Source organism: Arachis hypogaea, chromosome 3 (assembly GCF_003086295.3).
Source record: "Arachis hypogaea cultivar Tifrunner chromosome 3, arahy.Tifrunner.gnm2.J5K5, whole genome shotgun sequence".
Lineage (NCBI taxonomy): Eukaryota > Viridiplantae > Streptophyta > Magnoliopsida > Fabales > Fabaceae > Arachis > Arachis hypogaea.
The window spans coordinates 30,011,812-30,024,676 of record NC_092038.1 but is presented as its reverse complement, the minus strand read 5'-3'; the positions used below and the strand labels follow the sequence as shown (position 1 = coordinate 30,024,676).

Here is a 12,865-nt window from a genome sequence, read left to right as displayed (position 1 = left end):
ATTCAACCTCCCTTTTAACTCACTTGGAACCTTCAGGATCCTCGTGTTTCTCCTGCTTGTTCTATTCATTAGCTATGATGTGGTTGATTTCAAAGTATAAAATCTCATTTAAATTTAATAATTAATGTAGTGCAATTTTGCGTAAAATTTTATATAGCTACCAAAAGTAACGTCATAACATAAGAAAACTAATCATAAATCGATGTTTGTAAGCAGCAACACCTCACAAATGCCCATAATCTATGGGAAAATTTATAGGTAAATAATTTCTTCTCTTCCCATTATTCAAGAAAAAAATGGATATAATCTAAATTTGCACATAAAATTATAAAATAATATCAAAACACATCATCCATCTTCTAGGAACTCCCTGTGTACGTGCATGCATGATGTGCTGCAGTAATTATAATTATAGCGGTGGAAGGGAACTTTACCAGCAAGTGATGAATTACAACAGGAACAGTAAATTTCACCAGCTAATCCTCCTTTAGGTTCTGAAATGGCATGTGTGGAGGTTGAACAGTTCTCTTGAATTTTGAGGGCAGCTATTCTTCTCTCTGCGGCAGCTGCTCTCTTTTCTCTTTCTTCAGCCTGCGCTCTTCTTATTTCCTCCTTTTAAAATAGAAAGAGAATTGAAATAATAAAAAAAGTAAATGTCTGTTTATTCATGATCAGCATTTTATAGCGAAATAATTAATAAAATACTCAGATGGAACTGTCATTTTATCGCAGAAACATGTAGCATGGTTAGCCACATTGCTAATAAACTTGGACTAGATCTTCAGCTTTAAAAATAAATAAACAAATAACACGTTCTAACCTCTTTAGATAATTTCACACCACTTTTGGATTGTGATTGTCCCTTAGAAGAAGCTGGGGCAGTCATTTGCTTCTCTGCAGCCTTCGAGTCATTCTTAAGCAACGCAGCTTCTGCCTGAATAAGTTGTTAAAAATTTGTCAAGACAATGTTTTTCGACAAAAGAAGAATGAAGATTAATTGAGTAAAACAGTATATATGCCGTATGCTAGATTGCTAGTTATGGGAGTTAGGATAGCAGATTAATTGAAAAATCAAAATCTTCTCAACAAAATGTTTGTTGAAACTCTGTAGCTGGCTGAGGTATTGGCCTGAATGGGCCATCAGCAACAAGACAAACAGAAAACAACTTGTGACTGTAAGCACTATATTAGTAAATTTCCTTTCACAATTATCATGAAAGCTCATTTGTTCCTGCAAACTTGCTCAAGACTTAATTACAAACTTATTGTGTAACTGTTAACGATTCAAGGCAGAGGTAGAAAGAAACAGGTATTATTTCCATATTCCAGTCAACAATTTCAAGACAATCCAGGTAGATCCTAGCAAACTGAAGTTATTTAGATTTAAGATTATACCAAAAAAATAAAAAAAATATAAATTTAAATAAAAAAATAAAATCAATGGTTTTAATTTTCTTAACCATTGTAAAATAGAATCAGACCCATAACATTTGAATTGTTTGGTAACCAAAACAAGTTGAGATTTACCTGTGCCCTCTTTTCTTTGGCTTTCTTTAGTTTCTTTAACTCTTTTGCTCTGGCTTTTCTCTTGGCTTCTTTTTCTGCCTGTTGAAGCACAAAGGGACAACAGTATTAATCTGGCATGGTGGTTATTGCTAGATGATAATCAAAACCAAAATTTTAGATAAATTAAAGAACATTGCACACTGCACACCAGAAGTAGTCAACCAAAGGTACCTCCTTCACAGATAAAATGTTTCAATAAGAAAGGTATCTAGCCAATAAAAGGCCAGGTTACAAAAAACCGTAGGTTATGTTGGGGGGTTTTAAGCATGTAAGTCATTAAGATTTTAAGCATCAAATCTGGATCATGAAGCACATTAACATTGTATATATGTAAGAAACCACACACACAATATAAATAGTAGTACAATTGTATCATTCACACTGATGATGAGAATTACCAACAAGCAATGGGAAACAAGGCACTAAAGCAGCCCTACTCTCCCATCTAAACAAGTATCATAATCTTTCCAACCATCTAAACAAGCCATTGTTGGCATCAAGTTGGGCACAGTACAAAGGCATCAAATTCTTCTCGCTGATGTGATCTGAAATCAAACCTATGTCCAGATAATTGCACATATTTATTGCCATACCCCCCAAAAAGAAAAAAAAAAAACAAAAAAACAAAGCACACACACACAAAATTGCATACACTTATTCTGTCTCTATTTTACTACAAGTAATCTTTATCAGCAAGCCACCAAAAGTAAAGACTAAAAGAGAACAAAATGGGAAACACAACATGTTAATCACCTTTGAATTTAGGGGGTAAAAAAATTTAAAACCCTTTCTAGAAGCATCAGAATCACCTGTTTAGCAGCTTGTGATTCTTCCATTTCTTTGGTCAATGCACTAGGAACTTTTGCAGCATGCCAATCCCATTTGTCAGGGTTTGATGCCATGAACCTTCTAAAAATATTTCTGACTTCCTTCTCATTAGCCAACATATATGGAGTCCGCCCCCTTTCATCTTTAATGCAAGGATCCAAGCCCTGTTCCAGGAGTTCCATGACATTGTGAGCATCTCCAGATTTTGCTGCTTGATGTAATGGAGTTGATATGCCAGGTAGCTCATTCTCACTCTCTTCATCACTCAAAACAGGTTGTGCATCCTTTTTGCTTGAACTAGCTTTAGCCTCATCTTTGTTATCCAACTCAATCATGTCCCCTTTGCTGGAGAGTAGGTCTGTATTTCTTACAGCAGTTGGAATTGATATTAAGCCCTCTTGGTTGCTTTGTAATGTTTCCTTCTCATCCGTTTCAAAGGATACTTGAGTCAACTGGCTATATACACGTTTTGCTTCCCTAAAAGTAGGCCTCCGAACAGTGAAAGGAATATTTCTGATAGCACAATGCGGATTGGAAAAGAGTGATTTTTCTCCATTATAGAACAATTGACGACTACTTGAAGGTGCATTTATAAAAATGCATTTGGAAGCATCAAAATAAGGTCGCCAAGAAGTAAGCAGTTCTTGAACTTCCTAAAATATTGGAATGCCCATCCAGAATAAATATCAGTATGGCATGAATGAGATAAGAAATAAGCATGCATTTTTCTGCATTTAGTTTTAACAGGAATGATTGCAAAGTCAAATTGGAGGAAGAAGAATACGAGTTAATTTGTTAAATTCATGACCCATAAATGGAATCACTAAAAACTGGAAATGATTTTATTTGGTTTGAACAGAACAGCTAGAAATAAAATCTTATCATTTTACGTTAGGATTCTTCATACAAATTTTCAGTTGAATTGATTTTAGAATCAATTCTTATATTTGGAATATGCATTTAAGGTGAAATTAATTTATTTATTTTATAACTTTAAAATACGTTTTACCCTCAAATAGCCCGCAATCCAGTCTGTTAGGCATGAGCTCTATGAGAGATAGAAACCAAAAGTAAGGATGAAATAGTCCATCTATTTGAAGTTAAATTGGGAGAAATGGCATCATATTTGACCAGACTTTTGAAACACAAACCCAAGAAATTTTAAAACCTAATTCATTTCCTATTTTTTAACAATCCAAAACAAGCTTTAATTTAAAAGTCAAATCAAATCCCATTTTTCACATACAAACACAACTGCTAGGGCCAATTATCAGTATCATATTTGGAATAACAATTTGTTGAGTACATTACTTCATTATATAACAATTTATAAATCTACACAGAATCAAACATGACATTCAGAATTCTTAATTCTACATTCTACAATTACAAGAACCTAGTCTGTACCCATTCTATACATATACTTTATGTTTGTTATGAGAATAGATATTGTTGTTAGATAGTGGCTATTAGTTTAGATGATGCATTAATGGAGAATAGTTGATAGATGCCTTATATTTATTACTCTACTCTCTATTCGTCTTTTCTATTGTAACACAACAATCTACAGTTCTACACACAAGTAATATATTATCTTTCTGTCTGTTGTCTAGTTACTCCAATAGTTCTGCCAAATAACCTTGAATCATAACAATGTTAAAATATTCTTCGTGCTCTTAAACTTTATTATGTGATATATAATCTTTCAATATACGAAAATGCCAGACAACACTTGCACTCTTTACCCATTCAATTAAAATGAAATCAATCCAGTAAATTTTACGAATACTTCACTGAACTAATTTGAAATCATTAGAGGTCCATTAACACAAGCTTCCCATATCCCAAAATGAATTAAACAGCATTAAGTCACTGGTTACAGCAATCATCAGACAACAACCTCAAAATTGATAAACTATAAATAGATCTGCTCTCGGCTATTATAAGAGTGTATTCCGTTGCTCCCCTTTCTTGTAAAATGGTCACCACTTGAGCCACAGAGGATGCTTTTTGACCAATAGCTACATAAACATATATTACATTTTGTCCTTATTGATTGAGAATCGTATCTGTAGCTACAGCTATCTTACCTGTTTGTCTGTCCCCAATAATTAATTCTCACTAACCACGCCCTATAGGGATCATTGAATCATTAGCAATAAGTCCTGTTTGAAGAGGCTCATATATGGAACGTCTCGAAATAATGCCGGGAGCTGGAGATTCGATTAATCGAGATTCGGAAGATGAAGTTTCTCCTCGATCGTCAATTGGTTTAGCCAAGGCATTTATAACACGACCCAAATAAGCCTCACTTACTGGTATCTGAGCAATTCTTCCTGTTGCTTTTACCGAGCTTCCCTCTTGTATCATCAAACCATCTCCCATTAATACAACACCAACATTATTTGATTCCAAATTTAAAGCAATCCCTATGGTACCCTCCTCAAATTCCACTAACTCCCCCGCCATTACTTCATCAAGACCATAAATACGAGCAATACCGTCACCTACTTGAAGTACAGTACCAGTATTTATAATCTTTACCTCGGTATTATATTGTTCAATACGTTCGCAGATAATTTTACTAATTTCATCTGCACGAATGGTTACCATGAGTACTTCTTAATTTAATTCTAGAAGAGAAAAATGATGCATGTATTCTAAATTTACTAAAGAAGAAGGACTAATGTGTTATTTTATATCTTTCATTTCCCCAAACATGCCAATATTAGCACTGATGGTACGTAAATGTAACTTGTTGTTCAAGCAACTATTCAGCGTTCCCAGAGCTCCTTGTAAGGCTTGTTAGAAAACCCGTTGTCGGACTTGATTAATCGTTCTTTGTTGTTCAAAACGAATAGTTTCATTTTTGTAATTTTCTAATTGTTCCAAAGTCGTATAAATTGACTTAATTAAATTCAATTTTTCTCGTTCTATTTCAGAATAACCACATTAAACTGCAAAACAACACCTAATAGCATAAAGTGAGGAATGCAATAATACCTTTTTTAATGCAAGTTCATTATGACGACGAAGTGAAGCACCAGCAGAATGTGCAGCCCTTCCAGAAGCATCTTTTGATGATTGTTTCTTTCCAGCCTTGGCCCTCACAACATATCTGCATAAGAATGATGAGAAATTAATAACAAAAAAATAAATAATTCAAAAATTCTCATTTAATGAAAAGAACTAGTGATATTAGAAAGAATTGGTGAGGTTAAAAATACTTATTTTCATTTTTACATAAATTACTGTACCTATTCAATAATAACTTATCTAATGGTTAACAGAAAAGCTAAAACATGAATAACAACTAAAATAACAATGACAACTACACCCTGTCCCACTAGGCAGAATTGAACACAGATCAAATGACTCTGAAGAGCCCATAGAAAATCATGTCAAAGTCAAACTATTAAAATCTAAATCTTTTTAAATGTTTGCCAATAGTTTTCTCTTGGACTCAATTTAACTCTAAATCTTCGGTTACCGTCCATCTAATTAAGCCAAACAAGAATTCATTCCCATGCATTGCACTGGAGAAACGCAATGCCTAAAGGAAAGCTTTAAACATTTTCCTTGTTCTCAAGAAGGAAATACAGAATGGATGATGCATCTAAACCCTTCTAAAAGATTCTAATTTCAAGAAGCCAACATCATAAATCAATAATTGAGCATTAAATCTGGAAAACTCCAATTTGATAACTGATACATCAGAAGTTGAGAACACAGAATGAACACCAGTGTTTGGTAAGGAATTAAGATTGCATCAAGTCTCCCAAGAGTGATAAATGAGGGTGCTACAAACGAAAGGTAATGCAAGCTTTACAATATTGGCTTCCAACATCACAGGTCAGCAAGAAGCATTAGGTTTCTGATAGTTAACTCAAGCATAACTCATTCACAACATCCAGGAAAAATAAAAACCAAGTACAACATTGCTTATGGGAACAGTTAGAATGGCATGTGCATTGTGCATGTCTGTTGCAATAGATTCTCTCCGCCAAACATGTCAAGCAAAAACTATTACTTCAAATTTTAGCCGAATTAATTGTTTCCTAACCTGTGAAAGGTCTTGTGAGCCACAACTGCATCACCATCAAAGACACAACCAGCAAAGTGTCCACCAGATGCAAGCAGTACGATTCGCAAATGACTATTATCCCTGGGCTCAAGAGTCAGAGATTTCAACCTCTCACACACTTCGTTCTCTGCACTTCCATTCTCATCACTCATATTCATAATCAAGCACTTCCAGAGAGAAACACTTTGACCTGATTGAAGACCAACAAATAGCTTTTGTTTAAGAATTTCTCTTGATTTGTCACGCACTTCATTGCGATTTTGAGACTCATTTTCACTGTCGCTGTCACTCTCTGATCCTGATATGCTTGAAACATCATAGTCTTTGACAAATTCAGATGTCAACACCTCAAAATCCTCTTCCTTAACAATATTCTTTCCCGCAACTGTCAGCTTCACCTGTCATCAAACATTCACTTGGCTATCCATAAGAATAAATAAATAAAACATCCTTCACCTTAGAATGGTGAACTTACAAAAGAACATATTAAATTTCCATTACACCAGAAAAAAGAAAAAACGCTACATGCATAAATACAATTGCATTTCCAGGACCTCATATTTAATTATTAAATAGGTTAGTTCTTTCACTGACAAGAGAACAAATTCCGAACAGTACAACAAGAATATAACACAATTGCAATTTCAGGTACCCCAATCAAAAAATGTTTGAACATCACTTTTTTCGTTATAGCAACAAACAACATGCGTATGGTAAATTTGACCCATATTTAGTGCGAAGATAAAATTGTGAGTGAATTTTGAAACTGAAAATTCTAAAGAAATTATTGAATCTCACATTGAATCGATGAATATCAGATTTGAAATGCGAACGCTGGTCTTGGAGGGAATCGAATTGGGCCTTACAGGTGTTGCACGTCCACCTAGGCGCTGAAACGATGGTGTCTTGGGGACCATCGGCGACGACGTTGTTTGAGGGCGTTTCAAGGCCTACGTTGCGACGATCATTGTCGTTGGGCTCGTAAATCGAAGAGTGAGTAGAAGGTAGAAAGTAGCAAGAGTCGAAGACGCTAGGTGAGAGCTCGAAGACCGAACGGTGATGTTTTTCCTGAAACGACGTCGTCGTGGCAGCGGACCTTGCCGTTGCGGCAGCGATAGTTGGAAGATTAGAAGCCATAGCAGGTATCCTTCTACTTAGTTTGAAGTTTGAAATGAACGTGACTTAAGGCTTGGTTTGGTATCACAAGCAACTCTTCAAAAAGGTTTACAGCTTATGCTGCTGTTGGCGTGAGCTAATTTTTTGAGCGAAATATCCATACTTCCATAGGCTTCTTTTAAAATAAAATAAAAATAATTACCCAAATTCATTTTTAAAAATTTTAAAAGTGAATATTTTTATATTTAAAAAAATTAATATCTAAATTAATTTTTAACTCTTTTTGGGTAGATATAACAGTTTTTAGTTGATTTTTTAACATAATTGACTAACAAAAAGTACTGAGTAGGTACATAAATTTGCATACATGACAGTTAAGTGTCCACATGTGCAAAAAAAAACACAAGAGTCTCTGGTATAAATATCTAAAATTGCGTCATTTTAATAAAAGCCTTTGAAAAATGTTTACCCCCAGACATGTTGCCATTGCCAAACCTCGGACCATCGTTGCCACTGTCCCCTGGCGACTCCAATTTTCATACTTAGGGTCGTCAATAAACAATTCATACCGTCAAACAAGGCAAACAGTAGCAGTAGTCTTGGTCAAATCAATGATCTTTTCATTGTCTTTGTTTTTATTTTCATCATCTTCAACTGCCTCAACTTCCTTCTTTTTACTCAAAGAAACTGCAAAAGTCCTTTTCCTCAAAGTAGAAATGACTAAAACATTGGCATCTTTATTCTCTTGCTCAGATGCAATCATTCTGTCACCATTTCCTACTCTTCTAGTCCCACGCTGAGGCCTTTGCGAAGATACCACCTTTGAGCTTTGTGGTTCTTCTTGAACATGTTTCTTTCGAGTTGCGATTCTAGAAGTCGCACCACGCATGATTCGGTGTTTCAGCTCCTTTTTTAGCTTCAATTGGATTCAAAAACTCATACAATCCTTCAACTTGAACCAAATCGAAAAAAAGAAATTCATTTAACAAAAAACAATCAAATAAAATTTTGGTTGATTGTTCCTTCTTTACATATTTACAAAAGGGTATTTCGAAATTAAAAAAATCAAAATTGAATAGAATAACAATAAAATTTTGTAATGACACACAATTGAGATAATCTAAGGAAAATGAAAGAATGGAGTATGAAGAAAAGAGTAGAATCGTTACATAGGGAAGAGTCGAGAGAGCGTCAGCTATGTCGACATTGGTAATATTAGCTAGAATCTTGTTCTTCTTGCAGACGGTTTGAAGCTCTCTCCTTGAGAGGCTATAGAAGTCCATGATCGAGTGAAAGAGAAGACAAAACAATATGTTTTGGATACATACATACATACATACATACATACATACATATAACATGAAAATCAACAAGTGAATGGTGATAGTATTGCAGATTAGAGGTAGTTCTGGAGAAACATAAAAGGATCGAACATATAAGATCAAATGAATTTGGGTCCGGTGTGGATCTGGAAGAATTGGAGAATATGCGAGGGTTCTAGAGGTCGATGGTGGTGGAGGACGTGACAATAGAGGATAGCAGGAAAGGGAGGAAAGACAAATAATGGAAGGGAAGTTGAGCATCAGAGTCAAATCAATTGAAGTAGCTCCAATTCCTTAGCTTATCTCACAGAATTCGGGAAGTACTTCTTATAGAATTTCTCTCTAAAAACCTCCTAGGTGATCGCCTCATTCCCATTTCCTTGCTGCAAAAAATGGTAAGTTTCTTGTCACCTGTGTTGTGCTTCTCTAGCTAGCTGATAAGCGGCAAGTTCCACCAATTGATCCTCAGGTACATGCTGCGCTTGTAGTGCTCTTTCTATCACTCTAAACCAGTTGTCGACTTTTGTCGGATTAGTTGATCCTCTAAAGATAGGGGGATTGACTTTCAAAAAGGTTGCCAAGGTCATCGGACCTCCTATAGCCAAGTTTCCTCTGAGCCTGTTACCATTCTCGTTCATTCTTTCCATAGCTTGGTTTGTAGCCGCCGCGCTCGCTTGCATCGTGTTAACGAGTTGGGTCATAACCGCCAAGAATTCAGCTTGACTGCCAGAAGAAGTGGGATCCTCATTTTCTCTCTGTCCTTGACCCTGTCTATGAGTTGCCATTCGAGTCTTATCCATACAAAACAAGTGATATCAAGGTTATCAGTCTTAATATCCCAAAAGTATACTCATGAACTTCATGCTAAACATATCAATTAGATATCCTAAATAGCACAGGCACAATTCAGAGTATGCATTGAACCATAAGCAGTCCATCCCTCAGGCTCACGTAGACGAACTACTCTGATACCATAATGTAACACCCTAATATTCAAATTCTTATGCTCGAGTCATAAGGCAATGAAAATAAGGTGGTACGACTCAAGGTGGATTATATATATATATTAATATATATATATATATATATATTAAAAGAAATTATTAAACGAGAAGCCTTAAAAGGAGTAAAATAAAATCACGATCGAAAACACATACGTATCGATGAAAAAAAAACAATGCGCGTTCGAAAAGCGAAATAAAATAAAACATTATATATATATATATATATATATATATATATATATATATATATATATATATATATATATATATATATATATATGAATATAATAGCCACTAATCACAATTTGCGAAGTTTAGGTCGGCTAGGGTTACAGTAATGAAAATCAGTTGACAACAGTATTTCCTAACTCTCCCAAAATATACATCAAGACCTCTATAGATGAGTTTTCAAAATGAAATTACATACATATAAGTTTTTCAAAATAAAAAAAGGAGAGATCCTAAACAAAATATAAAACAGGAGTCCGGTAAACTTCAATCATCTCCCAGATGAATCACAGCTATGCTAAGCACCAAAACCTGCATCTAAAAATTAAGAGATATATATGGAATGAAAATCCCCGACCTATGGGTTCTAAGTACGGTAAAAATGCTAAATAGATACTGCATAAGACAACAGGACTTTACTAAGCAATCCTATACTCCATAAATCATCACATCCATCCTAAGTTCTCTCTAATCCATAATTTGGCAACTATAATAAGGGAATTCTAAATCTAATTCAACATTTTCCGTCTTTTCACAACTCTCTAAATAGGATAAAACCAGAACCAGCCCTTAGCGTCAATCGACACCAACATGAGGGACCTCTCAGGTGAGAAAACATAAGCAATGCAATCAAGTAATACACAAGTAGATTCAATAAAGTAATTATTAGCATATAATCATGTAACATATACAATTAGGCAAACTAGTTACAATTAAGCAAACCCAAGTTAATCAAACATATGCATACATATGGTTGATGAGTCTCATCTATCGGTTATCATGCCAAACCCGACATGTCCAATAGCGAACCCAGGATAGTCCCTAAGTTCACATCCCCAAGAGTCTATGCATATATTCATAATCATTCATCAATCTATTTTCATCTCGTTGGGAGAATCCAAAAATTTAAAGTGTTCGGTCACAACTTGCGACGAAGGGTCAATAGAATCTCAAATCTCAACCTGGAGCAAGTGGAGTTGACCCACTGTATCTATCCAGAAAAATTCGTGACTCGGATAAAGTTTTAAATCATATATCATTCTCAACCAGGAGCAAGTGGGGGCGAACTATTGCATCTATACTGGGAGACTCAAACCATAACCTAGAGTAAGTAGAACAACGCCACTGTATCTATCCAAGCAGGTATATCTCAATCAAAATCAGTTTCAATATCAATCCCATTATTAATTTCATTATCAATCTCATTAACAAGCTTTCCTTCAATCTCATTTCAATTTATATTCAATAGTAATTAAACTCATTCACCATCATCCTTCATCATTATAATTAATTATCACTCATCATCACATTCATCCTCATCATGCATCTCTTCACATCTTGTTTATTTTCCCTCAATCCGCTAACTCAACTCTTTATGTCTCGTCTCTAACTCCTCTATTCTTAATTACACTGGTTCTAGACTCTTATCAGGGTTTATAAAAGTTTAGTAGGTTAAAAAAATGGTTAAAAAATCAAAAATTCAAGTTTTGTAAAACTGGATGGTCATGCAACGCTTGAGTGCAAAAAGGGGGCATAGTCACGTATGCAAACTACCCTCACATACGCGAGAAATTTGGGCAATGGGGCACACTTGCGTACACATGACATGCATCGCACATGCATGAGCGTCAGCGTGACAAAGTCACGTACGCAACCCATGTTCGTGTACGCATGGCATATCAGAACTTGAAAAATACTGATATGCTGCAGAAACCAGTTTTTCAGCCCAAATTTCAAACATTTATATCTTTTTCCACAAAATTCATTTTCAACCATTCTTGAACCGTTGGAAAGATCGATAAATAAATTTTCATAAAAATCTAGTTTCATAAAATTTTCAACTCCGAAGACTGAGTTACAACCTGCCGAAGTTGGTCAAAAATCAGTTTTAACCAAAAATAGAATTTACCAACATTTTCAAAAGTTCACAAGGCAAAACAGTTTTAACTCAACAAAATAACTCCAAACCACTTCAATCCACATACATTCACAATCAACCAAACTCAAATCTACTCCATTCACACATTTTAATTCAAAATTTATCTAGTTTACATCTCAATTTCTTAATTCCGCTACTCTAACAATCATTATCAATTCTTACGCACGCAATACCAAAATTTTCATTCAAACTCATGCATCATCATAGAATACATTCACCAACTTACCATTCTTATCTTTTTTGGCTTTCGGCTCAAATTCACGGCCTCTGGCCCAACATTCATCAATTTAATACAATAACTCATAAATATGCCAATTCACCATCCAAATCAATAATTTTAACAACACATCAACTACACACATCAATCCCAACCAAACACACAATTCAAGTTTATTCCTAGGAGCATCTAGTCTAGGCTTCATATTACATTACATGGTATTTAAATAAAACTTAACTGTACTTCTTGGAAGTAAAAATTTAGCCTTGTACTTGTGAATCTCCACCAAGCCTCAACTGCAAGCCTCACCAATGATCAATCTAATGCCTCTAACATCACTCTACACTATTTTCACATAATACACACAATACTAGGGTTTCATAGAACATCAAAACACAAGAAAAGCGGTTCTTACCTTTTACCCATTAAAATATATGATGAAACTCAGCTAGAACTCATTTTAGAGTACTCCTAAAGCATCAAAATCATAAGATTTTTCAATATCCAAAGCTTAAATTCAAATTTAGAATGTACTACGAAAATGGGGTAAGAAAATTCAAA

At 34.8% G+C, this 12,865-nt stretch overlaps 1 protein-coding gene across 1 annotated transcript; it reads right to left on the bottom strand.

Annotated features, from left to right (window-relative positions):
* Window positions 1–223: 223 nt before the first annotated feature.
* LOC112790088 (uncharacterized) lies at window positions 224–7,753 on the bottom strand. Its single transcript, XM_025832318.3, has 7 exons — window positions 7,277–7,753; window positions 6,458–6,876; window positions 5,398–5,512; window positions 2,376–3,047; window positions 1,528–1,605; window positions 821–934; window positions 224–612 (listed from the first exon to the last, which is right to left on the bottom strand). The coding sequence occupies exons 1-7, from the start codon at window positions 7,613–7,615 to the stop codon at window positions 349–351; spliced, it is 2,001 nt and encodes a 666-aa protein (XP_025688103.1). The 5' UTR covers window positions 7,616–7,753; the 3' UTR covers window positions 224–348.
* Between the last annotated feature and the right edge of the window lie 5,112 nt (window positions 7,754–12,865).